Source organism: Paramormyrops kingsleyae, chromosome 2, assembly GCF_048594095.1.
Source record: "Paramormyrops kingsleyae isolate MSU_618 chromosome 2, PKINGS_0.4, whole genome shotgun sequence".
Lineage (NCBI taxonomy): Eukaryota > Metazoa > Chordata > Actinopteri > Osteoglossiformes > Mormyridae > Paramormyrops > Paramormyrops kingsleyae.
In genome coordinates this window covers 40,824,663-40,850,779 of record NC_132798.1, presented here as the reverse complement: position 1 = coordinate 40,850,779, position 26,117 = coordinate 40,824,663, and the positions used below count along the sequence as shown (strand labels likewise).

The window sequence follows — 26,117 nt, the reverse complement described above, 5'->3', positions numbered from 1 at the left end:
CTTTTAAGATTTTTAATTTGCCAATTTTTATTATCCCCTCATATAGCACAAAGTTAATGTGTCATTAAAAAAATCCAAATTTCCATTCAGTACGATGATAATTTTCAAAATTACAGAACATTTTCCATGACTCCTGTGTAAATCTAGCCATTACAATATAAAAGTGATGCGCTAGGTTGTGCTTCATTAACTTTGTGCATTGATTAGGTATACAGCAATGAAACAAAGCTGAAAGCATTGAAAACATGCGTGTAAATTTGCCCGTTTGTATTCATTTCAGCCGATGAATGGGCGCAATTTTGAGGTTCACGCCCCTCGGGTCTCAGCACCACGGGCCTCAGAAGGAAGCATGACATGACAATTTCAATGTCTTAAGAAATTTGGTTGAGGTTTTTTTTAAAAATAAAAAATCCTGCGATCAGCCTTTCATAGACGGCTGAAGAGGGTCCCAATGCCGACGTGGAAAAGTCCCCTTGTAATCAGCGCATTTATGGCGCTTTGCTTGTGTATAAGTGTTACAATTCCTCAGACCGACGCCCCTAGCGCCTATTTAGTTGGGCTTCAGCACCCTGAAAAATAATTATTCTAAAACCATTTGTCCCGTATTTTCGTATACGTTTCAAACCTTCCGCTCGGCAAATTTTATCGCAGCCCTTCCTGTCTGCAAAGTTTATCGCAGGAGACCCCCGCCCATCTCTCCGCTCAGCAGGTTGTGATCATCTGTACTATTTTCCCCTACGGGTATAAACCAGAAGAGGGTGACAACTTTGTTCTCTGTATGTGTCTAAGAAAATGCAATTGCCCGTGTGTCGTCGGGTGCTTATATTAAAGGCGGTTCTCATCTGAATATTTTCCCCCAGTTATTTAAACTTTTTTATACAAACGCCCAGGGGCGTTGTGCTAAGGTTAAAATGGCTGCCTGGAAAATTAAATAAAATGTGGTGTTGAATACTGTTTCAATTTCACTTAGCTTCGCCACCTAAACCTGAGTAGTAACCGGTCCGGTGTTACAGCAGAAGAATAGTTGCCAAATATTTCCGGGGGATGAAGTTACAAAGCGCACTCCTCCATTTTGGGCTAACCTGTACACAGTCTTCAGATGTTTCCCCCCACAAACGTTACGGTCTTACTCATATCTGGATTGCAGTCTCATTTACCAGAGCTGTATGAAAATAAACCGCATATCTTGTGCTTGTCTGTAATTTACTTGTTTGCTTATTTATTTTCGTCACGGAATAGGAATCGGGAAGGGATCATGAAACAAGACCTTTAAGTTACGGTAATTTAATCAACAATTAAATACGACTGATTTAAGCCGATTTTTGGGACTGTACTGATTAACAGATGCAATTCATATGACTGAAGGTGTGCAACTTGGTATTATAGCTGATCTCATATTAGGTGGAACGTCTAACCGCCATTTCTATTTTTCGTAACTTACAAAATGTAAGTATCCATAAAGCATTCAAATGCATTTATGTATCTGGGAATGGTATATTACATTATTCACGATATATTTTTCTTTTTAGCCAACATATACACGAATTATTTCTCCAGCACCACAATGCTGTTAAGGGATTGCATCAGTCTACCTTAAAGTGAGATTTTTCTTTGTTAAGGATGTGACGCTCCGCCCAGCCCCGCCTCGCCTCGAAAGGGGCCGGAACCGGAGCGCCCATCTGAGCCGTAGGGCGTCCAGCGGGGCAGGCGGAGCCGCTGTCAGGAGTTGCGAAAACAACCGGATCGCAGACGGTTCCCATGTCTTTGCGCTCCTCTGCCATCGTTATGTTCATTTAGCTTATTTCCCGTCGCCTTCCCACCTGTCCGCGCTGCTCTTTACCCCAACTAGTAATTCAAAAGCCACATTGACCAAAAAGAGCCGTATTTTTTTATATTACTTAGTTGTAGTAAGTTGTAAGTTTAGTTTGCAGATATGTCAGGGAATCCCGTGTTTGTCAGTCGCTTTCACAGACCGCAGTGTTTGGCGGCTGCAGCTCCGGGAGAGAAAGCAAAATTAACTCATCCTGGCAAAGCGATCTTAGCGGGTAAGTTTGTTTTTCCGCTGTTTTTTCCTCTGTCGCCGAGCAGAAACGCGCTGTCAGCCGCGATCGCCGTCCGCCTCCGCCGCCCGTGCGTTTACCTCGCCTGTCTAGCATGCCAGGCTTATGCCTGCCACTTCCTATAGCAAACATTGTTCATCATTTCCCTGCTTTTGATCGCTGTCAGACACGCTCTTAAGATCTGCCGCTTATTACATTAATAATAACTTTCACTGTGGGGCCGAACTTTACCGAGTCACACGGGAATTTGCTATCCATTGTAACTGTCGAAGAGTTTGTTCGGCTAGTCGATCCAGTACCAAGGTTCAGGTTTTTATCGTTGAAGTCCCAAACATAAACAACATTAAGGAAATTTATTTTTAAACCTTTTATTTGTTTCACGGATGCATTTGTATAGTTTAACTAGCCTAAGTGCTATAATGTTCATAAAAGTGACATTCATCTGAGATATCTTTTTTCATAGTTATCGAGGTAGCTATTTATTTTTGCTTAAGCTCTTTAAGAAATATGACATACATTCCCTGGTATCTTCTAACAACTTATCTGGGGGGGCTGGAGCCTATGCCAGGCAGCACAGGGCACACCCAAGGTGGGATGCCGGTCTTTTTCATAATTATACACCGCAGGCAATTTGGAGACACCACTTAGCCTAACTGTATGTCTTTGGACTGTGGGAGGAAACCTACATTACACGGGGAGAACACACACACACACACACACACACACACACACAGAGTAGAGGTGGGATTTAAATCCCCAACCCTGGCAGTGTGAGGTGACTGCTACCCAGTGAGCCACCATCCACTCATGTTACCGTAATCTTTGGTGATGTCGTGAAATTTAAGTACAGTGTTTTGTTGCTCCGAGAATCACTGAGCAGTTTTCTAGATTTACAGCAGCCCCCCATTCCAGGATTGATGATTTTTCTCAAGAAGAATGTATAAAGTGTTCTGCACTAACGATCGCACTGATGTCGTGTTCCTCAATGACAGGTGTCTCAAAGTGTTATTAAGCAGCGTCTGAGCCGAGGCAAGTATGGGTCCGGGCATGGACTGTTTCTGGGACACGTCTCTCGCTCTCCAGAGGCATGCTCACATGGCAAAGACAGGTCCTCAAGAGCCTGCCTCTCTCTGTGTGTCTGTATATGTGTGTGTGTCTGTGGTACCTGCCGCCATGCTGTGGCCAGTTCCATTGTGCATCGTGCTCTCTTCTGTGGGTCAAAGATGTACACCTGTTTAGTGACCCACATGCCCAGGCAATGACCATGTTGTTTTGACCGGAATGCAAAACCTCCTGAGGAAAAGGGGGCAGAATGCAGGTCTTCATGAATGCTGCGTGCTGCATGTGGCTTTGCTGTTTTTTTCCCCCTCATTGCTGCCTGTTGTTTACTGGGTGGGTGATTGGCGGAACATTGCCGGACTTAAGTGATGGTTGTCTTGCTACTGGTTTCGCTCCTTCCCACCCTGATAAATACATGGAAGCCGATTAAGGGGTGTAGTGTCAGTCTTACAGAAAGACCAAAGTGACAAAAGCGACCAAATGTGTGACAGTGTCATCCAAGTTGCGCCTATGTAAGCCTAAAAGATCATATTTATTTTTTATTTTTGTGTGATTCATTATATATGTAATATAGATAGTTAAATATGAATATAGATAGATATGCATAGAATGTATGTGAGTGCAGATCAGTGGAATACAGTGGGGTTGGCAGGCAGGCCCTCCACAGCCAGCTGAACCTGAAATTCCTCGCTGCCCGACCCTCAGGCAGGGATACCAGGCAAACAGCACTTTAATTCTGCTCTGGCTGCTCTTTCCTGTTTGGCAGCTTTCATGCTGCCACTGGAAGCAGAGAAACCCATTGGGGAAAGGGCACTGCTCATACGGCACATGTGACACAGTGCCTTTTAGTACATTTTCTGCTTTCATAGTGGCGACAACGTGATAGTCACATCAGGGTCACTTTCAGTCCTAACGTTCAGCTGTGTCCCTACACTGGGCTGCTGGTCAGCGGAGTGTTAAGTTATTGTCCTGGAAATTCATTTTTGTCCCTTACAGTGTTATGAAATAGTTTCATGAGATGGTCTGAATAGTCTCGGGCAGGGTTTGAAACATTACACTTCGGGGCTGCGGAGTCACGGTGATGTGCAAATGCATGATTTATAAGTTTGTGCTGTTTGCTTGCGTAGTACAGGAGATGGACTGTTTCCATCCTGAAGTCTCGGGCCGGAAAGACCTTCTGCTTTGCAGGGCTCTGCACCATGCCAGCAGTGGCCTTTTCATAGACCAATCACATTTTGGGTTGGGCTCCTGTCAGCCAGTCAGGGCTGAGGGATTGAATATTCATGAATGGCTCCACTACCTTCTGACACTTCTGGTGGAAATAGAGCTGCATTATGTTTTTTTGATTTAAGTGTACATTTTGTGAATCTTGCACTTTCTTCACACTTCCTTCACACTGAAATGAACTGGAATCTCCAATCCATCATCACCGTTAATTTATTGCATTTCAGCTGATTCAAACTCAGATGCTGGCCTGAATCTGCCTGAGTGAGCAGGCCTGGCCCTTTCTGACCCTTACAGGTCACTGAGTGATTGAAGCACTGAGATAAACTGAGTGCTAAAGTCCAGGCAGAGAGTGCTTCACGCTGCACAGACCTTGAGCTCGGACCCCCCCTCTCTCATACTGCCTCCTGCCCAGATTAACTGGGCCCATTGCCAGACCGCCATTAGAATGGGAGACGCTCCAGGAGGTGATGCATCAGAAGGCCATGCCAGCTTCATTTAAGATGCTCCACCAGGCTGGCTGTGGCTCTGCACAGTCAGGGGACATACTCTCTAACGGTGATGTCATTTGCTGGATGCACATCATGGCACGTATCGGGGCAGGGTGACTATTTAATCAATCGGCCTGGGCACTGTGTCCCACAGTGATAAAGCTGAGTGAAAAGAGAGTCAGCTTTTGCACAATAGATGTTGCTCAATGGACGCAGTGTGTCAGTGATGTAAATGGCACAATGGAGGCAATTGCCGGCAGTGACTTGGTATTTTTAATCACGGAGCTCATTCCATCAGTCGGTCGTACCCACAGACCCTGGAGTCTTCATATGCTGCTTTGATGCTTGCAAGCATCACAGTGGGCTGAGCGGGATCCCCTTCAGGCCTGCTGCTTGGTGGGGGGCACTGTCGTTCGGGGTGTCCTTCACATTCACCCAAACACCAGCGACTCTGTGCGGGGGGCCTTGGAGTCTGTGGAACTGAGCCCGAGGAGACCAGCAGCACGCGACGCACGTCTAGGAAAGGGAGCGAAACCTTCCTTTGCAGGAAATGGAATCCATTCGGTCATGATGGGACTGACACCATGAAGTAGGGTGTTGGTGGGGGGATGGGTTAAGCTAAGCCTCACAAAGCAGGCCATGAGTAGATGAGGAGATCCTGCTCTTCAGCCCCACAAAGCAGCATGTGAAGAATCCTGTGCCTGTGGGTATGACAGACTGATGGAACAAACCCCGCGATTGAACACCTGAGCCCCCCCCAGAATACCTGTAAGGTTTGGTAATGTGACATCTATGTGCAAAATGCATGATTCAAATTCATACAGCATGCTCTGTTGATAAGGCACTTATTCATTTTTGTAGCTTCATATCATGTTGTAATTGAACAATTATCATTTTTACTTAAGGTTAATTATAAATTGTCTCAATTATGAACAACTTGGGGGTGGGCAATCTTATCCACAAAGGGCCGGTGTGTATGCAGGTTTTTGGGATAACCTGTAAGTCAGCTGTTCAAACTCTTCAGCCAATCAGTCCTTTAATTAGTAATCTAATTAGGGAGTTGCAGCAAAAACCAATGGTCCTTTCTGGATAAGATTGCTCAGCCCTGGCCTAGAGTGGTCTGTGGGTGGGCAGGGGCTGTGTAACCTCAGACGGACGGCAGCTCCTTGGACTCGCTTGGACTGCGTGTAACGGATTCAGCCTCACGGATCAGACGTGGCGTAAATCAATGCAGCTGCTGACCAGCTTGTTCCGAAAGGGGTGTTTTACAGCCATAAGGAATGACATTACAGCCTTGCGTCTCACTTTAGGCTGAGTGTGGCTTGAGAGAGGCGATGTGCAACCTGGCCGTGATTAAAGACACGGAGGTGCACATAGCCCTGGGCTCAATGAGCAGCCCAGCCATGATTAAAAATGAGGAGGCGCATATAGCCCCGTGCATAGTGGACAGCCTGGCCGTGATTAAAAATGAGGAGGTGCTCGGAGCTTTGGGCTCCATGGGCATCCTGGCCGTGATTAAAAATGAGGAGGCGCACATAGCCCCGGGCTCCATGGGCATCCTGGCTGTGATTAAAAATGAGGAGGTGCACGTAGCTCCGGGCTCCATGGGCATCCTGGCCGTGATTAAAGATGAGGAGGTGCACGTAGCCCCAGACTCAGTGGGCAGCCTGTCTGTGATTTAAAGACAAGGAGACGCGTATAGCCCCGTGCTTAGTGGACAGCCTGGCTGCGATTAAAAATGAGGAGGTGCATGTAGCCCCGGGCTCCATGGGCATCCTGGCCGTAACTAAAGATGAGGAGGCGCACATAGCCTCGGGCTCAATGAGCAGCCCAGCCATGATTAAAAATGAGGAGGCGCATGTAGCCCCGTGCATAGTGGACAGCCTGGCCGTGATTAAAAATGAGGAGGTGCACGTAGCCCCGGGCTCCATGGGCATCCTGGCCGTGATTAAAGATGAGGAGGCGCACGTAGCCCCGGGCTCCATGGGCATCCTGGCCGTGATTAAAGATGAGGAGGCGCACATAGCCCCAGGCTCCATGAGCATCCTGGCCGTGATTAAAGATGAGGAGGCGCACGTAGCCCCGGGCTCCATGGGCATCCTGGCCGTGATTAAAGATGAGGAGGCGCACGTAGCCCCGGGCTCCATGGGCATCCTGGCCGTGATTAAAGATGAGGAGGCGCACGTAGCCCCGGGCTCCATGGGCATCCTGACCGTGATTAAATATGAGGAGGCGCACGTAGCCCCAGACTCGGTGGGCAGCATTTGGCTGACGAGTCCCGCAATCCTGGCTCCTTTTGCCTGGCGAGTGCCGCTTGGATGAGCTTCCTCTCCCTGGAGCTCCTGGACCAGGGTCAGCTCTCGCCTAATTGCTGCTTTTCTGCTCCCTGCTCTGCCCGCTTTACATTTGGAAGATAAAGCCCGGCTACCAGCAGGAGCACTTTCATTATCTGTCCCACCCCCCCCCCCCCCGAGGGTCAGGATCCGGCACGTCCAGGATCCATGCTTAACTGTGTGGGAAACAGCCAGTCAGGTGGCAGATAAGTAGCTAAAGCGGCCTGGGGAGCAGCACAAACTCTTAGTACCAAGAAAGAAAGTGTCACGTCCTCTCAGATCCCCGTATCAGAGCTGCTGTCTGTGGACGAGCTGCAGAAATAACTCAGTGTTGATGCTGCTGCTTCATAGTGGGTAGGACTTGGGGTTGGGGTGTATTTGTAGGTTAAAGTTTATGGCTAAAAGGACCACAGCCTGTCCACACTTCTCGCCCCCCCCCCCCCAGGCAGCATGCCCTGGGTGTATTTGCACTCATGTAACAGAGGCCTGGGGGGGTCGGTGTAGGGTGGTGCTTCAGTAAAGGCCTCACCTGGTAGCCCTGGTAGCTGGTTCCGGACTCACCTGCAGTTTGTAAGGGTTTGCAGTTTCTTGATAGTGATGTGCTCAAGTCAAAGGCAGCGCAAGCAGCGAACTTTAGAGTTTGAGCTCACTGCCAAAATGCAGATGCTTGCCTTTGTTTGTCTGGTTGTGGACCTTGGCTTCCTGCACGTTAACTTACCCTGGGGGGTGGGGGAGCTCTGGGAGTGGACAGAGAGACCGGTGAATGTGAGCCCTGTGATGGACTGTCCCTGCCTGTTACCCTCAGCTACTTCATGCTTATTTTATATCTTTGGTTATATTGCCAATATAATTATTTTAATTTTTATGTTTAATTTTTGAATTGCGGCCGTGGCTGTGACTAAGCATGCAAGCTTTTATTGAAGTTTAAATTATCCTTCCATCCACCAGTCTTCCATACGACTTATGTAGTACAGGGTTACAGTTTGCTTTAATTTATATAAATAAGAAATATTTAATTTAACAGCCCAGTGTGCAGTCGAAAAAATCACATGATGTGGGTGTTACCCAGAGGTGATGCTATAATTTGTAATTGTTCATCTTAGTTTAGGTTGTAGTATTTTTTTTAATCGTAGTAACAGGTTTTCTTTTTTGCTTTATGCCTTGTCCACACGTACACGAGTATTTTTTAAAACGTACCTTTTTCTATACGTCTTGGGCTTTTGTCCACACGTAAACGGCGTCTCAGGTCACTGAAAACGGAGCTTTTGCAAAACTCCATCCAGGGTGAAGATTTTAAGAAACTCCGTTTTCAGTGTCGACATGTAGACAGTGAAAACAGAGTTTTTGGCTCGAAACGTCAGATTGTGTGCCGTTGTCCACTTTGTTTAACGTCAGAGCGTGCGCTGTTTGCTGTATACATTAGGCGAGTTTGAGCAATGGCGGACTTAGCTGGAATAGTGCTTGTGCTAAACTTGCTGACAGGACTTCTTACATGTGTGCAGATAAATGTTGAGTCACTCTCGCATTATATTGATCAACACAGGCGTCGGAATGTGCGCCATGGTTTTCAACTTAACAGGACTGGCAATTAGGCTTCTGATTGGCTAACATGGCAGTACGGTTAGAGTTATAATGCCGCCTGTTGGTTTGGCATGCTCTTGACGGTGCATTTTAGTGGTTTCAGGCGGACGGAAATATTTTAGAAGACAATGTTCGTGTGGACGGGGATTTTTTTATAACGGACGAGGAAAAACACCGTTTTAAAAAATACCCGTGTACATGTGGACAAGGCATTAGAAGCATCATAGAAAGATCATCTAAGATCAGGTTTGGGCTGCATTTTTGTAAATAGCCAGAAATAATTCATGCTGCATGAGTTAACATTGCTGACTCGTTTACTGTATCCACAGCTGACTTTTTTGGAATTTATCCTGGATTCACTCCTCTAATGAAGAGCTTTTAATTAGAATGCTTATGTGTGGGTGGTTTGTTGTGATTCTCCCTGGGGCTTACGTCAGGAACCCTGGGTGAACTGCAAAGTGTAAAGAGCAGGTCTGAACTTGATTAATAGGCTGTTGTCTTAATGGGAGAGCAGGCGAGCAGCTGGTTATGCTGGGAAAAATCAATCCTGCTCTTACTGCTTTCGTTTATTTCAACAGGACTGTTGATTGAAAGGAAGTGAACTGTGTCTGCGTGTGTCTGCCTCTGTCTGTCTGTCTGTCTCTGTCTCTGTGTCTGTCTGTCTGTGTCTCTGTGTCTGTCTGTCTGTGTCTCTGTGTCTGTCTGTCTCCGTCACTGTGTCTCTGTGTCTGTCTGTCTCCGTCACTGTGTCTCTGTGTCTGTCTGTCTGTGTCTCTGTGTCTGTCTGTCTCCGTCACTGTGTCTCTGTGTCTGTCTGTCTGTGTCTCTGTGTCTGTCTGTCTGTGTCTCTGTGCCCACTGCTGCATCAATATCATGTTGTAGGTGCTGTATTGGTGGAGTTTCTGATCTGAATGTTACAGGTTCAAGTTTCAGGCCGAGTCGTATGTGTCCTGTTCCGTATTTGCTTGTATAAAGGCATCAGATTATAAGCTGTGTGTCTGCATTATACAAAGTCTACCAACCACATGAATGAAGATCAAAAAATAGAATGTGTATATAGGACTGGACGATATGGCAAAAAATTATATCACGATATATTTCTTAATTTTGGTCGATACGATATAATTCCGATATCGATATGGACAATATTAAAAAGCCTCAGGAAAAAACTGCCGAGGACACACACAATGGATGTCTGCAAACTGAATTTGCAAAGTCTATAATACCTCCAGGCTCCTCCTATTAAAATTATATAATTTTTTTTTAAATAAAAACAGTACAAAAAAAATAAGGTTCACTTTTTATTTGTATTTAGCCTTTACAAACAAGAAATGTGAAATAAACTATCAAATAAATAAAACTCTCAGACTCAGCTTATTAACAATAATATATTTCCATTTAAACTAAAATTTACTAAATTATTCATATACTGTATATTATATGATACAGTATATATGTATATCGAAATATCGGAAATGTGTTTAAAAATCGTATCACTGTTATTGAAAAAAATTATATCGCGATATATATTGATATCGAATTATTGTCCAGCCCTATGTGTATATGAGCTGTAGCCTGCATGCCAAGTCAGACTGGATACATGCAAAATTTGGTAATTTCATCTTTTCATTGTGCTTTGTAAGGTGGCATGATCACTGTTCTGTGTTTTAGGCCTTAATACTTACACTACTAAACCTTAATACTACTTATTTGGTAGTTTCTGATAATATGGTATAATAAGGCTTTTTCTGGCGTTGTCTGTCTGGGTAACAGGCATACACTGAGCTAATCATTCTGCTGCTTGTTGTGGATTTGTGCTCTGTCCTAAATTGTTTGTGTGGGTCTACCTGAGTATTTCTATAAAGTGAGTTTTTCCATCCTTGTTAAGTGAAAAACGATAGCTTGCATCACATATAGAGCAGCTGAAATGCGTTTATGGGCAAAAGGTGATGTTTATTATTCACAAACAGATTTTTAACCATATCATGTAACTGAGCCTATGATGGGCTGGAGTTTAAATGGTTATGACCTCTGTTGATTATGTCAACTCACAAACTAGTCAGAGCCCAGAATTTTGGTGTTTTGTCTTACAATTACTTGGCCTGTTGTAAGTAAACCTTGCAAAACCAAAGATATTTGGTAATGAAGATTTTACAGATGTTATTGGACAAACTGTATTACACAAATAACCTCAAAGTTCATAAGTTTGTATTGCTTAATGCTTTCTATTGAGTCACAGTCACTGAATCTTTGACTGCCCAACTGCCCAATACCCACCCAACGAGCTATTAGTTGTACAGACAGCCTTTGACAGGAGAGCTGACTACATTGGCCAGTGCAAAGTGAAGTCAGGTCACATGATTCCTGAACAAGCCAATAGTCAGCCTTATTTCTGTTTGGGTCTTTAATGTCCCAAGTTGTTTTTTAAAGAGTGCAAAAGTTACACTTGAACCTACAAGCTGCATTTTAATCTTTGGACGCCAGTTGCAACACTTATCAGGTTTAATTAAGGCAAAGTAGTTCCTTATTAACTATGGTAACTATTTGCTGCCAAGGTTTGTTCTGGAAGGTTTAATAGCTCACAGCCTAATCTATCACGTATCCTTGCATGTTCATTATACACAGGATGGTCAGTCTGACCCCACGTAGGGTTGTTTTTTTCTGGCTTGTGTAAATCCATTTATATCAAAGAACAAATAAATATATTAACAGGAACATTCAGTTGGTTAATTAAATAATTCAAAATCATAGGAACAGCTTACATTATTGCTGTTGTTTTGATTTTTCTTTGCTGAATCTTCCATAATTTCCCATATCTGTGTAGCAAAGCTCTGATGTTAGTCTTCTAGGTCCTCCCTAGATAATTTTAGTTCAAAGTTGTGCTTGTGGGCCCTTTTGTGCTGATTCAAAGCTGTCTGGTCCACTAGGGAGGCTTGGGTTCTATGCTGGCTGAGGTTCTGGCTTTATTATCGCTGTGGCTGAATTTATATGTCCAATATGCACATCTGTGTGGCATCATCATGGGGGTCAGTAACTGGGAAATGCCTCCTCCGCTTTTGTGTGGCATGATCTCAGGGGGGCAGTAACTGGGAAATGCCCCCCCCCCCCCTGCTTTTGTGTGGCATCATCACAGGGGGGAAGTAACTGGAAAGTGCTCCTTGCTTTTGCAGGTGGAATTGCTGGAGGCATCGAGATCTGCATCACCTTCCCCACAGAGTACGTGAAGACGCAGCTGCAGTTGGATGAGAAGGCCAACCCTCCCCGCTACAAGGGCATCGGTGGGTGAGCTTCATGGCTGCTGAGAGGACTCCACATTCTCTTTTTGTTGCCAAGTAACGCAAGAAGTACCAGCTCGACTGTGTCAGGCCAGCAGGTGGCCTAGTGATTAATTAAATTAACTGTTTGGATGTAATAATCAAGAGCCAAAGGCTAGTGCACGGCTGTCAAACTCCAGTCCTGGGGGGCCGGAGCCCTGCACATGTTCGGGTTTCCCCTCGTTTAACACACCTGATTCAACTCCTCGTGCTAATTACCACACAGCTCTTGAGCTGAAGCTACACAGGGCTCCGGCCCCCCAGGACTGCAGTTTGACACCCCTAGGCTAGTGCTTGACGGGTACCTGGCAAATATACATTATGTTCCTTTTTAAATATGATCTGAGTCAGTACTGTCATGTGATTAAATATGTACTTTGTAGGAGTGGTGAAGTTATTCAGCATATTATTGATTTTTCCGCACCCCCCCCCCCCCAGCTGCTGTGTAAAGGTGGACTGCCCCTCTTTACTTGTGGCCCCAAACTCTAGGAGTGAACTTTGAAACTCCGGTGTTTGTCAGCAGTGTATTTTATTTGCACGTTAGCAAATAGAGCTCATTAGCGCACCCCAGGCAGAGCTGGCTATCTCCTGCAGCCCCTCCCTGCGGCGTTCGTCCTCTTTTGATCAGCCAACGGTTCAATTGTCCCAAAATTGGACGTGCTTTGACCCTCTCTGTGAGTCATGTGACCTGATTGGCAAACACCCCGGCACATTAACTGCTGCTGATTCTCTGTACCGAAGCCGCAAAATGCTCCGCTGAGGAAGCAGGAAGGATAGTGAGCGGTGGCTGTAAACAAACTCTGCGTCTCTTTGGGACCTTTTCTTGGCCAAGGCTCTTAATGAGACAGCTGCTGCCTGCGCTAATTACGCCGCACATGCGGAACAGTACACACCAGTGTGTCCGTATAGGTGTGAATGCATAAATATTAAACACGGAGAAGCTGCAAACTTCTTCTGATTGACTTTTGATGAAGGATCAAAAAAAGAAGGTAATTCAGAGTGACTCTAGGGAAAGTTAATATGGTTTCAAAGGTTTGCACATACAGTTAGATATGATACTTAAGAAGGAGGAGTCTGGGACTCAGGGTGTCACCCTTAAGCAGCTCACCGCTTTCCGTAAGCAGTGCTGCCTGCAACCGCCAAGTGCCATGGATTCTAACGCAGTACCGGCTCTCTCCTGCAGGGGACTGTGTGAGGCAAACGGTTCAGAGCCATGGCGTTAGGGGGCTGTACAGAGGCCTCAGCTCGCTGCTTTATGGTTCCATTCCCAAGGCTGCTGTCAGGTACGTGCCGTTCTTATGCTCTTACTCCTCTAATGCTCCACTGCCTGCAGGTTCTTCTGTGATTCTGTTACTGCATACAGTGTCATAGTGGTTAAGGATGTGAGCTTGTGAACTAAAGGATGCTGCCTGTTCAAGTGCCAGAAGCAGGTCACCTCTGACACCCTTGAGCAACACAGTAACCCGGATTGATTCAGTAATAACCGGGGTTCAATTTTGGCCTGTGTTCAACGCCCCCTGCTGGTGCAACAGATTCATTGTTCCTTGATGGCAGGTGTCTAATCAATAAGGGTGTCTATATTACTCAGGTGGCTAGAAAATGCTGGTCACCAATGGTGTGGATCAAGCTCCTCTGTAGTCTAGGGGTGGGGTGACATTGCTTAGGGTGACCATGTGTGAGGCGGACTTGCAGGTTATTGCTTTGGATAAAAGCTTTTGCTAAGCAGTTATTCTGTGGTGAATTCAGCAGCAATGCAGGGAATCTGTATATCCTGGAATGTTCCATGTGTCCAGCAGATAGATCATAGCCTCGTGTATGACACAGGACAGTGTGTGGCTTTGGTTGCCGGTTCACATCCCGTGTTCGGCAGAGTGATGTCACCATTGGGCCCTTAACCCCTAATTGCCCCAGTGGCTGTCTCACGCTTTGGATAAAAGCTTCTGCTGAAATAACTGAATGTGATGTAAAATATATAATGGTGAATCAGTCACACTGTGTGGGACCACTGAGCGGAGAGCGGGTCAGTCTGACTGCAGGTAGGTAACTGAGATGTAGGATTTTTAATGAAATACGAGAAGCTGCCCACTGGGCGTCTGCCCTCCTGATTGGTGCCCGGACCCCGAGTTTGGGGTATTGGCTGCTCTGCCGATGTAGCAGCTTGGCCTGGCAGTAAAATCTCAGTATGAATTACTGGTCAAACAGATATAACAGAGGGACCAGCAGGCTCATGTGTTTTTGGTTAAAATCGAAATGGTCTGTCCCTGGTTTCAGAAGTCCTAGAGGTAGACTTGAGGTGTTCACTTTATGATCTCCTCCTTACATTCATCTCTGTCTTTGTTTCTGCATCCAGTGATTTCTCATGGCTGGTTATGAGATGGCGTGTTACCTTTACATGGAGCCGCTGTCTGCTTTTCTTTGACGTGTGGCCAATTAGAGGCACCTTAGTGCTTGGCCTATCGCAGAGAAGCTCTCATTGTCGCTGAAAGTCTCTATTCCTGGAGCTCCAGAGCAGACAGGTGCACTAAGTGTGACGCATCTCCTCCACCTCTCCACTGACAGTGAACGCCCTGGTATTAAGGTCATTCCCACGGAGCAGAATTCTCCTGTAATTTGCATCGTGTAGCATCTATGAAGAGTGGCGTCTGAAGCTGACAGTGTAAGTCTAGAGAAATCCCCAAGGTCCCTCTCTGTTTGACCTTACGACAGGGCGGCTCTTGGACATGTATGACAGCTAGATGAGAATTTACATTCTGTCAGTCAAGGCCGTTATGCATCTCTGGAGGGAGGTGCCATTTGATGCTGAGATATTAGCTGGCTCATCAGCCAATCAGGAGCCCAGTGTGACATCAGGGTGGAGTTAATCCTGTGAGATGGGAGGAGCATACGGGTCCTCTCCGCAGCACTCAGCTGGCCCACTGTAGTGCCCGATTTGTTTTATGTCTTGTGCGCCTTGAATGCTTCCCTCTTCCTCTTTATATCGGGAGCGCTGTATTGCACAATGGTCTGGAAACTTCATTAACAAAAACAATCCAGCACTTAAGCATCGGTGGAAGAACACTTCAGATATGCTTATCATATCAATGAATTTATTCCATGGTGGGGGGAGTCGATAAAGGACCTCTCTGTGAAAGAGGACCATTAGGGGCAAGGCAGCAAAGATCCTATGCCCCACCCCCTACAGCTATCACCATGTTCCCCAGATACTCAGCCCCAGACTGCCAACCCCCCCCCCCCCAAAGCCCCACCTCCATGTCCTTGAGGCATGTTCTCTCTCAGGATTAATGAATATCTCTCCAAAGCAAAGAGAAGCTCCGCGACAGTCTGTCCAACAGCACATTACACAGAAGCCATATAAATGGACAGCCATAACCCAGTGACAGATTCCCATTAAATAAAAGCCTGTCCCAGTTGCCAGTGAGAGTAGAAATAAGGCCGGCTTCCTGATGGCCCCCACATCGGAGGAGGCCTGCCAGCTGATCTGCCCTCCTTGAAGAAAGCCATGGCAAAGTGCTGTGGCTGAGGTGTCCTGGTGCCTCCGTCTCCCTCTTTGGCTGATTGGATGAGCTCCCTTTCCCTCATTAGCTGATTGGACGCCTGCTGGGGCAGCCAAAGAGCAGGGTGACCTTGTAGAAGGCGATCTAATGGAGGGACATTCATTAGATATTATTAGATTAGAATCTGTTACTCATCTTGAATTGGCATCTAGCCCAAGCATGGGAAGAATGAATGTGCTGGCTGCAAAGGAAGTTGGCACTTTTGGTACCCAGGATGGATTTTTTTTTTTTTTTTAGATTTTCCATAAAAGTGTTTTTTCTAAATTGCTTGGTGCTGTGTACAGCTGATTTGCAAACTCATGAGAAATATTTTATGTATAGTAATGATATATGCAGTATGCAGTGTGCCAACCAACGTAGTGTGGACTGGCTTTCCCGGCTGAGCTGACCTGCATTATTGCCCAGCATCTTTGCGTTTGTGTAACTGGCTGCTCTCGGTGGTGTCGTGTCTCGGGGAGACTCCTTCCCTGAATCTTTGTGAAGTTTGCATCTTCTGCTTTTGTCTGTTGCCATAGTGTGTCTGTGTATGTAGGTTTCTGCTCTGTGACCAGCTTGGCAGCCTGCCTGGTGCCCTGTGCTTTGGATGGATGGATGGATGGATGGATGGATGGATGGATGTAGCTGTACTGTACCAGCAGCTCTGCTGTTAGATCTACATGTGAGCAAGGCCAATTCATGTTCCCAGCTGTCACTATGGGATGCCCCAGGGCTGTCAGGGTGGAGATGGCTGCATCACTCTAAACATCGCTCAGTCCATAACTCGTCACCTCGCAGTGCTGTTAATGGCTGCTTGACCAGGTGATGCCAATTAATCTTCTGCTTAGAGACACTTCATATCTGTAAATCCTACCTGCTTTAATGACCAGACGACCTGGCAGGAAATTGGGAATTTGTACATTAAGGGTCTGATTTATAAAGCTTTTGCAGCTGTTTGTCTCTGAGTGATATTATTCATTATATACAGGGTAGTGAAATTGGCAGTATGAATGCAATTAAATCACCAATGAGTGATTCTGCATGCTTCACAAAGGCATGGCTGCAGGAGAGAGTGCGGGTGCTGGACTGGCCTGCCTGCAGTCCTGACCTGTCCCCAATAGAGAATGTGTGGAGAATTTAGAAACAGAAAATGTGACGACGTCAATCCCGTACTGTTGAACACCTTAAGACATGTTTACAGGAAAAATGGGACAAAATAGCACCTGAATCGCTTCTTATCCTCAGTGCCAAAGCATCTTCTAAGTGTTGTGAGATGGAATGACAACATTACAAAGTGGTGAAGGCTTTACCATGCCAACTTTTTTTGGGATGTGTTGCAGGCCTGAAATACAGGAATGGATGTATATTAACAAATGAAATGAAATTGACAAAACATCTTCAGAATCTTGGATTCATACAGTCTCCAATGAAATAATAGAAAAAGTAAATTTCAGAATCACTGCATTATTTATTTATTTTTTTTTGCATTTCCCAGACCCTCCAAACTTTTTCTGATTTTGGGTTGTAAAACAAAAAAACTAAGGTTTTATTTTAGGTTCTTTTTTTAGTCTCAACAGGGGAATATGTGCAAATTTTACAAAAGCTTGGTAAATCAGGTGGGAATATTGACCCTTCTTTACGCTCAACCTTGGCAAATCTGTATTACTTCCCAAATTTGTCATTAGTATAAGTCAGTCATTGGTCTTCCATCTGAAGTATTGTGCCCTAGAGGCTCATGGGTAATGTAGTTTTGTATCTGCTACATCAAGGTCCTGTTGTGCAGGGTGACCAGATAATCCATGTCAGGGAGGACACTATGTGCTAGGACAGGAATTGTAAATTACCATTTCAATTAAAAGGACCTGGAGCTCTTGCTGTGTGCTGATTGGTCAGCCTCCCATAATCATGCATGTGTCACTAATGCTAATGTGAAACAGCTGGATGAGTCTTTCAGTCAAGGAAACAAACCAGTCAAAGCACAAGAAGAGCTGAGCACAGGAGCCTTTCAATTTGAAAGTAGTTTGTAAAACCCAAAGTGTCCTCCCTGACATGGATTATCTGGTCGCCCCACTGTTGTGTGAATGCCAGAAGGAGTTGGGAGATTGAGATACTTGCGAACAGAAATCAGAAAGTACTGTCAGGGGAGAAAAAGCTTAAGAGTAAATGTATTACACAGTGATGGAGAGGAACAGAAGTAAAGGCAAACTGTGAATCCTGATTTATATCTCGTGTCCCCTCATCTCCATAGACCTACAGACCAGAAGTGTCAGTCTGAGTGCTGTGATGGAGGCTTGGTATATTTTATGATCCTGTGCAGTGGAGAGAGACTCCACAAACAGCTGTCAACTGAATAAATGCACAAGGTTTCCAGAGGCAGAGGACAGATGCTGAATGCTAATTGGTTACAGGGAAAAAAAGCAATAACTGTCAGTACTGCAGTGACAGCGTACACTAAGGCTCTCAAGAAGCAGCAATCAAGATGCAGTACCTAAAGATCAGACAGTAACTCCTCTTCGCTTCAGTCACCACCATAATTCAGCCAGAGCTATAAATAGATGTTATCTGCGTTTACTTCCTCTTTCAGACTCTTCAAAGCCACGGCAGGGATGTGAGGAGAGCTGGGTAGCGGCTGGGTAGCGGCTGGCAAGCAGTGGGGAGAGTCTCTCGCATCACAGCACAGCTCACGCTCGTTAGCTAGTGGCATTTCTATGCCAATTTAATGAGCTAGTGTGCAGCTCAGTAGGCTTGTGGTGTGTTTCTGTTTCCAGAAGAGTGATCATGTCACCTTTGGGCCCTAGAGCTAGGCCTTTGGCCCCAGACACCTAACTGTATAAACAAAAGCGTCTACTGAATATGTACATGTAAGTCTTGGGGGGTGTTCCATGAAGCAGGATTTCTCAGTTAGCTGGGTTGACTTAAGCTAAAAGTGATGATTGTCCAATAGGAATGTTCCATACCTAAACTCTGATTGGACAGTCATGACTTCTGGCTTAAGTTAACCAAGCTACCTGAGAAATCTTGCTTGGTGGAACACCCCTCAGGTGCATAAGAGGCACCCGGGGGGAGAAAACCATCTCTTTATTCCTGTGATGGTGTGTCATTCTGTGGATCGATGCAAATGTTATTTCATTGGGACTTTGTTTAGTGTAATTAAAGGCTGTTTTTTCCCACAAGACCACTATCTTTATTCCTCTGTCATTTTATTTGTTACATTCAGTGTTCCTTTATCACCAATTTGGTTTTGTTTTAAAACTTATTTTCATAGCTCTGGATGTGCATTCTCCTGTTCTATATGCCATTCCTCTCCAGGATTTTGCTTTTAAAAATTTAAAGTCACACAAGGAATGTGGTGCAGGACCAAAAGTAACTTCAGTCTGTCATTTTCATTTCATGATTTTCAGCAAAGAAGTAATTATGTGTCAAATGAGGTCATATGGTTAGTTTGTGGTCTGGGAGTCTGAGGGATCAGTCTGAGCCTGCAAGAGTCACAAGTAGCTGGGGACTTCAATCTGTAGCTGAGAGGAAATTGCCTGGTTCGCTGGAAGCTGATTTATTGGTTGAAAATGCAGCTTTGATTTAGCCAAAACAGTCACACATGAGAAGGAATACAGAGATACACCCCGTAGCAGGGCTGTGACTTCTGAGTTATTTTCGGTTTGTGGAGAATAACATTTATTCACTCTAGTGAGAAGCACTAAGATCCTGCCATCAAACCCATTCATCAGGTGCAGATTCAAAGCGACACCAGGACTTGTTCTCTGATGTCTTTAAGGAAGAATGAAACATTGTAGCAACGATGTCATATTAAAAAGTGATAGATGACACACTGAGGCAATAACCAGAGTCTGAAGCAGGGGTCCATCCAATTCCTGCTCTTCCTGTTTCTAATGTAGGTGGCCCTTGTCTTGGGTCATTCCTGATGGCTGGAAATGTCCCGATACCCTGTGGGTCACCCACACCTGCTGTTTCTCGCCAGGTTTGGGATGTTTGAGTTTCTCAGCAACCAGATGCGAGACGAGGCGGGGAAGCTGGACAGCACACAGGGGCTGATCTGCGGGCTGGGGGCCGGTGTGGCTGAGGCCGTGGTTGTGGTCTGTCCCATGGAGACCGTGAAGGTGAGCAAGACCGAACTGGCCTTGGTTAAGCATGCTTATCTCGCGTGTACAGAGTTCCCAGACACATGCACCCGAAGGCGTCCTGACCTGAGCTGCACGATTCCCGATACAGTCGAATCACATTTTTTTTTTTCCTCACTCAGAAATGTGATTTTCTTTCATGATTCCTGAGCAATATATTTAGTCTTTTTTGTTATTATATCATTATTATTACTATTTTTCATTACAAATCATCTTTTTTAAAGATGAAACAAACAATATCCAGAGATGCGTGATATATGCGTGTCAATCAATATGTAAACTTTATAAATATTGTTAGTAGCACCAGAGCTATAGACACAGCTATGAAATAAGGAGGTGGCTGCATTGGACGACCAGCCATTTTCCGTAGTGGAGGGTGAGGGATTTCATTGGCTCACTCACTACTTATAAGAGGTGTCACAGTACTGGCCTGTGACGTGTATTATCATAATCTTTCTTTTTCCATTGAATAAAAAAATAGTGTAAAGTCATTCTGTTAATCCACGCAGACAAGCTGGGTAACATTCAACTATGAATCGAGATTGCGATGTAAAATGATTAATCATGTAGCTCTCGCTGTGACTTGGCCAAGAGTAAAAAGAAAATCAATACAGATAAAAGGAGTCTTTAGGCCAGGATTTACACCTGAAAATGAGTATCTTCTTATTCGAGGTTTCACTGCCCCTAAACTGCCTCTTGCTGGAATAAGCAGGACATTTAGGCCCAGCCTTTTGATTTGTCATGTGCTTTTACAGAAATCTTCCGTACAGAGATAGGAGCATGACATTTTTCCATGTTAAGTTTATATATGTGTGTGTGTATTATCAGATTCAGAATCTATATTCGGCATCAAATATACTCAGATTCTTTTAAAAGCTATTTTGATATTTCAAAATAAGCACATTGCTGAGGAACTGGCTTTCTAACTAGTAGGTCAGTGTTATATATATATATATATATATATATATATATAAGATTAATAATAAATTCCACATGATTCATCTAATAATGTGTGTAACCTTATGGGTTTCAGGTTAAATTTATACATGATCAAACCTCTGCTAATCCTAAATATAGAGGATTTTTCCATGGGGTGAGAGAAATCGTCAGAACTCAAGGTAAGAAAGATTTACCGTGCAGGTACCGCCCTCTGCTGTCTGTTTTGAGTAGTGCAGGAAACCCATTGCGTGTGGGTCAAAACAACATTTGCCTAAATTCATCTCTAGAAGACAGGTGCTAAAAACAAGTCAGACACTTAAATACTAAATGAACATAATGACTAAATACAAACAATATACACACAATAGCCTGCTGTGTAACTTAAAACTATTTCAAACTCTTAATGTCATCTAGTATTCCAGTAAGTCAAACAGGATGGTTTAGGACCGTTGTATCTGTGCGTCTGATTCGATGTGGATGCTCTTTTCCAGGCCTCCGGGGAACTTACCAGGGCCTCACTGCAACAGTGTTGAAACAGGGATCCAATCAGGCGATTCGCTTTTATGTTATGACCTCTCTGAAAAACTGGTACAAAGGTTAGTGTCTCTGTTTAATGCTGTGGACTTATGACAACGTCAGTGGTTGACACAGGTGAAATAAGACATTATGGTCTGAAACCTATATGTTGACTGAATCTGCGAGCACCTCAATGATGATAAAGTGATGATACTTTTCTGGGTTTAATCAATCTGTGTACTTTGTTTGGCATGCTAGTCTGCTTTGTATTCCAAGAACATTAGTGTCCGGACTGGCAGTGCTGTCCTATACTTGATCCTTGGTTTATCTAAATGCTAATTATTTGTTCCAAATGAGCCAAGTGCAGAATATGCGTTACTGATCGAGAGCAGCACTGCATCGTTACCACTGATATTACATGTTCCCTCTAATCACCTGTTTGCCAAGGATTATCCAAAGATGCAATTTGTATAGCAGATCAGGCACACTTAAGGCAATCAGCTGAGGCAAAAGGGTGTGAATTATATTAAAGCCCATTGGTGGGAAAATGTTTTGGGTTTCATTTCCATAATACCTTCAGAGCATGTGCTCATAGGTCCCCAGTGAAGCCCAGCTCAATATCAGAGTTGCTGTTGTGGTACCTGCTGCAGTAGATTGTTACCCTGCTTTGTTTATGCATGTAACTCCCTGACCTCCTGTTGCCCAGGTGATAACCCCAACAAGGCCATCAACCCAATTGTGACGGGGGCATTCGGCGCTATTGCCGGGGCTGCCAGTGTGTTTGGCAACACCCCCTTGGACGTCATCAAGACCAGGATGCAGGTAAGAGGCCCTAACAGCCTCTTTTGACCCCAAAACACTGTCCAATCACAGTATACAAAAGGGGGATCTGAGTGTGTTTCTAAATATTCAGGCGGTTTAATCCAGTCCTGTTCAATGTGCAGACATTTTGGTTGCCCACAGGAATGGATGGGGCTTGAATCTTACTTATGTTAGATGTTTCTTAAGCTTGGTTGTGAGCTCAAGAAAAGACCTGACATGGCTTCTTCTCTGCACAGGGTCTAGAGGCCCACAAGTATAAAAACACTGTGGATTGTGCTGTGAAGATCATGAGGCACGAAGGCCCAGCTGCGTAAGTGGGGGGCCCCAATACCTGAGGGGTCTTTGGGGGGGCCTCTCTCTGGGATACAGACAGACAGGCTTCTGCTCAAAGGGATTCTTACTTCTGTACAGGGATAAAGAACTGTAATCAGCTCAGATACAGAGCTACTCTAGGGTGAATCTGGGCTGTAACTAACATATATCTTAATTACTTATACTCTTAACATGTGGCTTATTCGATAAAGCTCACCTAAATTGCCTTTTTTAAATAATTGTAAGTCGTGTGGTTTTATATGTTTGTCTGACAGACTCTGGCAAAGTCTATTAACATTCGTCATTGTATCCATTTAGAAGGTTGAAGGGGCTCATCCATGATGTGTTCTGTTATATTTTAACAATTTATTGTTGTCAGTCACAGTGTGATTGTGTTCCTGCCCCCCATAGCTTCTACAAAGGGACGATTCCCCGCCTGGGGCGCGTGTGCCTTGACGTCGCCATCGTGTTCATCATCTACGAGGAGGTGGTGAAGGTGCTGAACAAGGTGTGGAAGACGGAATGAGGGGAAGCCAGGGGAGGCCGCTGACCCTGCCCCGGGGGGCCCTGGGTGGGGCATCTAGCGCTAGCACTGTGGCAAATTAAAAACAACTAATTACTACATATGCCCTTGGCAGAGGTGACAGCCTGCGCCATAGAGACACTCAACGTGGAAAAAGCTAATGTACCTAATTTTAATGACACTTCTAAAGTGGAACCTTGTGTCAAATAGAACGGTGTTGCAGTTTTGCTGCATTTACTGTTGCAGTGTTTCCTCCAGTGCCAGCAAAGGCAGAGACGCAGTCTGTGCACTGGCGGTCATCACTAAACTGTGGGTCCAATGATTCGTTTAATTTCGTGACCAAGATTCTGTGTAATAGTCTGTTCTAAGGTTAGAATTTTTTTTTTAATTTTTAGGTTTTTGAAATAATTTCTACCAAGCGTCTCATAACAAAGATAACATAAAGATAACATAAAGATAACATAAAGATAACATAAAGACAAGTAGAAAGATAGTCCTGTAAAGCTCTACTTTAAAGTCTAAAACTCACCACTGCACCACATGAGAGGTTTATTAATTGCCAATTAAAAATGCCCTCAAGCCAAACTGCAGGCGGTCGTCAACTGATTAGGCCGTCATTTCCTCCTCATCTAGCTTGGAATTACACCCAGGACCAGGTTCTTAATGCTAATCCCGCTAATGAGCATCAGAAGAAGCAAACGATGTCTCGCTCATCTTTGCAGTTACTTTGTGTGTTGATTGCACTGGAATGATTTCAGCTCTCCTTCGGAAACAATTGCAACTTTACGTTATGAGGTTAAGCTGCAGTTCACCGGCAGCAGGTGGAATTTAGCTTCCGCTGTGAATTTTAATGATTGTGAGAATAGAGCCAAAAAGAAAAAGTAAAATATCTCTTACCTGTCATTTAGTTTTGTGCACAGAACTGACTGCATGATGCATTATAATTATCACAGGCCCGGATATCCAGTGTAATATCCACTGTTGGCTTAAAGCCAAAGGAAAAAAATAAGACTTTGAACACCCATTACCTTAATTTTTTATGTTTTTACTGAAACACCAAAAAACCTAACTTCACATCATGCCTTTTTTGTTTATTTTTATTGGAGCACCTTTAGCTTTACAGATGTGCCTCATATCTGGATTGATAGATATTATTTATTTTTATGAAAATAATGTATATCCTTCAGTATCATTCTACCTCTGTGCTCCTCCAAATGTCTTAACTTGCCTAACATCAAGATTGCACCATTTCTCTGTGTTAACGAGTCCTGTCTATTCCCAGTCTTAATTCCAATTATCATACTTTCAATGGAATGGATCACATTTTGTATTCGACCAAATTTTATATATATATAAAGTATATAGTGATTAAATGCATATGTTTCTGAATAACAAAGAGTACTATTAAATCGGTTTATGAAATCATTCATAATTAATGAATATGTAAAATGAATATTTTTTCCTTACATTTCTTGACTAATGTAATAACTCATTTAAGTGCCCATTTTTGTGTAGAAGAAAAAGTACCACTTTCAGAAAATTTGGTGGAATTTGAAAAACTTGGATGACAATAAAACTCTTCCTGTTGGTGAAATTTCATTTCAGTGATGCTGGGGTGCTGAACCCATACAAGGATTATATATATATATACTATATATATATATAGCTTCACATTATTTTGTTCTTTTATTTTAAGGTTCCCACAATGTTGCAGTAATGTCACAGTTACCAGAATGCTGTGTAGCAGCTGAGAGGTAATATTGTCACCTGGGGGATTCCTGGGTGACTGATGTTGCTGTGTACCTGCGTATGAGCATTGAGCCTCTGCTGCTGCTCGTATTACCCGCTGATGATGGATCGATCTGCTCTAATCCCTGTTAGAAAGGCATGTCCCAGCTAGCCATGCATTACAAGTATGGGGCCTGCAGTGAAGCTGTAACAATGTGGGAACAATGAACTGATACTGATAAGGATTCTCCTGCTGCAAGTTCAAACTGCGAAGTTTGATTTGTTTCTCAGCTCATAATTACCCCTAATCCTCAGCTGTGCTAGCGTCCTATACGCCCCTCCCCCCCACCTGGCCACAGCCACCATGTTACTGTCCAGTATGTGGCACAGAGGCATTATGAGGTGTTAGACAGCAACACTATTGGGTCCATCCTGGACCAGGTTTTTCATGGTGGGTGGTGTGGGGGGAGGGTGTTTAAACCCCAGATCAAAAACAATGTTTTCCCAAGTGCCCATTCTGTAGCATTCTCTTATATAATTCCTAAATTCCCATGATGCTTTGCTAGTGTGGCGTGTACGTAAACTGAAGTCAATTTAGTGTCTGACCTGTCAGTTGACCTCAAAGACAAACATTTCCGCAGCTTCAGTGGGTGGCCTTCCAAGCACCTAGCAACTGTTGCTTGAGCAGTAGCTGCTGTTATTTTCTTGATTGTCGAATGTAGACTCCTGTTGACTGTTCAGTTTTACTGCCTAAGGTGGGTGTGAAAAATGTGGTGGTGTGTCTTTACTTATGTGCCATAAAAGGTATATCATGCAAATGGATCTATAAATTGTGTGAGGAAAAATCAATAGTAAGAATAAGAATGCTAATAATGTCTGGCGTATGGATATAGTGACTGTCCTTGAGCGTTGTAGACTGTCCGCCTTGTGAGCGCTGTAGACTTCCCATGTGACCGTTACCTTGCAATGTGCCAAACAGTGTGCCTATATCCGTTTAGAGTATATTTATGAACATTGGTGTCAAATGTCCTCTTAATAAATTATGAAATCTGAAAAATCTAAAATGCTCTGTTTTCTTGCTTGAGACCTGGATTTGGTGTAACAGTGATTGTACAATCAAAGATGAGGAATAGCCTTCACCTGGGAGTTAGGTATGTCGCCCACTTTTTTACAAGGTTAGTTATGATGCTCGTAATAGAACTAACGGGATACTAAATAACATTCCTTTAGAAATGTTAGGAATAAGCAAACCAGTCCATTCTCAACCCAACAAGCTATGAATGCTGTTTGCTGCTCTCACATCACTGCTTTGTTAGTCAGCTGATCACTAGTTTGTCGGGCACACAAACCTGCTTGAGGTTTCAGCTCTTTAGGCTCCCACATTTATCCAGTATGCTGCCTGTACCTGTGAGAGAATAATACAGTGACTTAGAACTGCAGCTTTTCACTGAAATGTTTGCAGGGAAACATTTCCTCACTGCCCCTGGGGATACCTCGATTCCTCCTTGAAGTCTGCATTCTTTATACATGTGCGGAGTGAGAGCTCATC

At 44.3% G+C, this 26,117-nt stretch overlaps 1 protein-coding gene across 1 annotated transcript; it reads left to right on the top strand.

Moving 5' to 3' along the window:
• Positions 1–1,665: 1,665 nt before the first annotated feature.
• si:dkey-178e17.1 (tricarboxylate transport protein B, mitochondrial) lies at positions 1,666–25,632 on the top strand. Its single transcript, XM_023832279.2, has 9 exons — positions 1,666–2,045; positions 11,919–12,026; positions 13,246–13,345; positions 19,569–19,707; positions 20,762–20,846; positions 21,159–21,263; positions 21,890–22,005; positions 22,242–22,315; positions 22,729–25,632. The coding sequence occupies exons 1-9, from the start codon at positions 1,934–1,936 to the stop codon at positions 22,841–22,843; spliced, it is 954 nt and encodes a 317-aa protein (XP_023688047.2). The 5' UTR covers positions 1,666–1,933; the 3' UTR covers positions 22,844–25,632.
• The last annotated feature ends 485 nt before the right edge of the window (positions 25,633–26,117 follow it).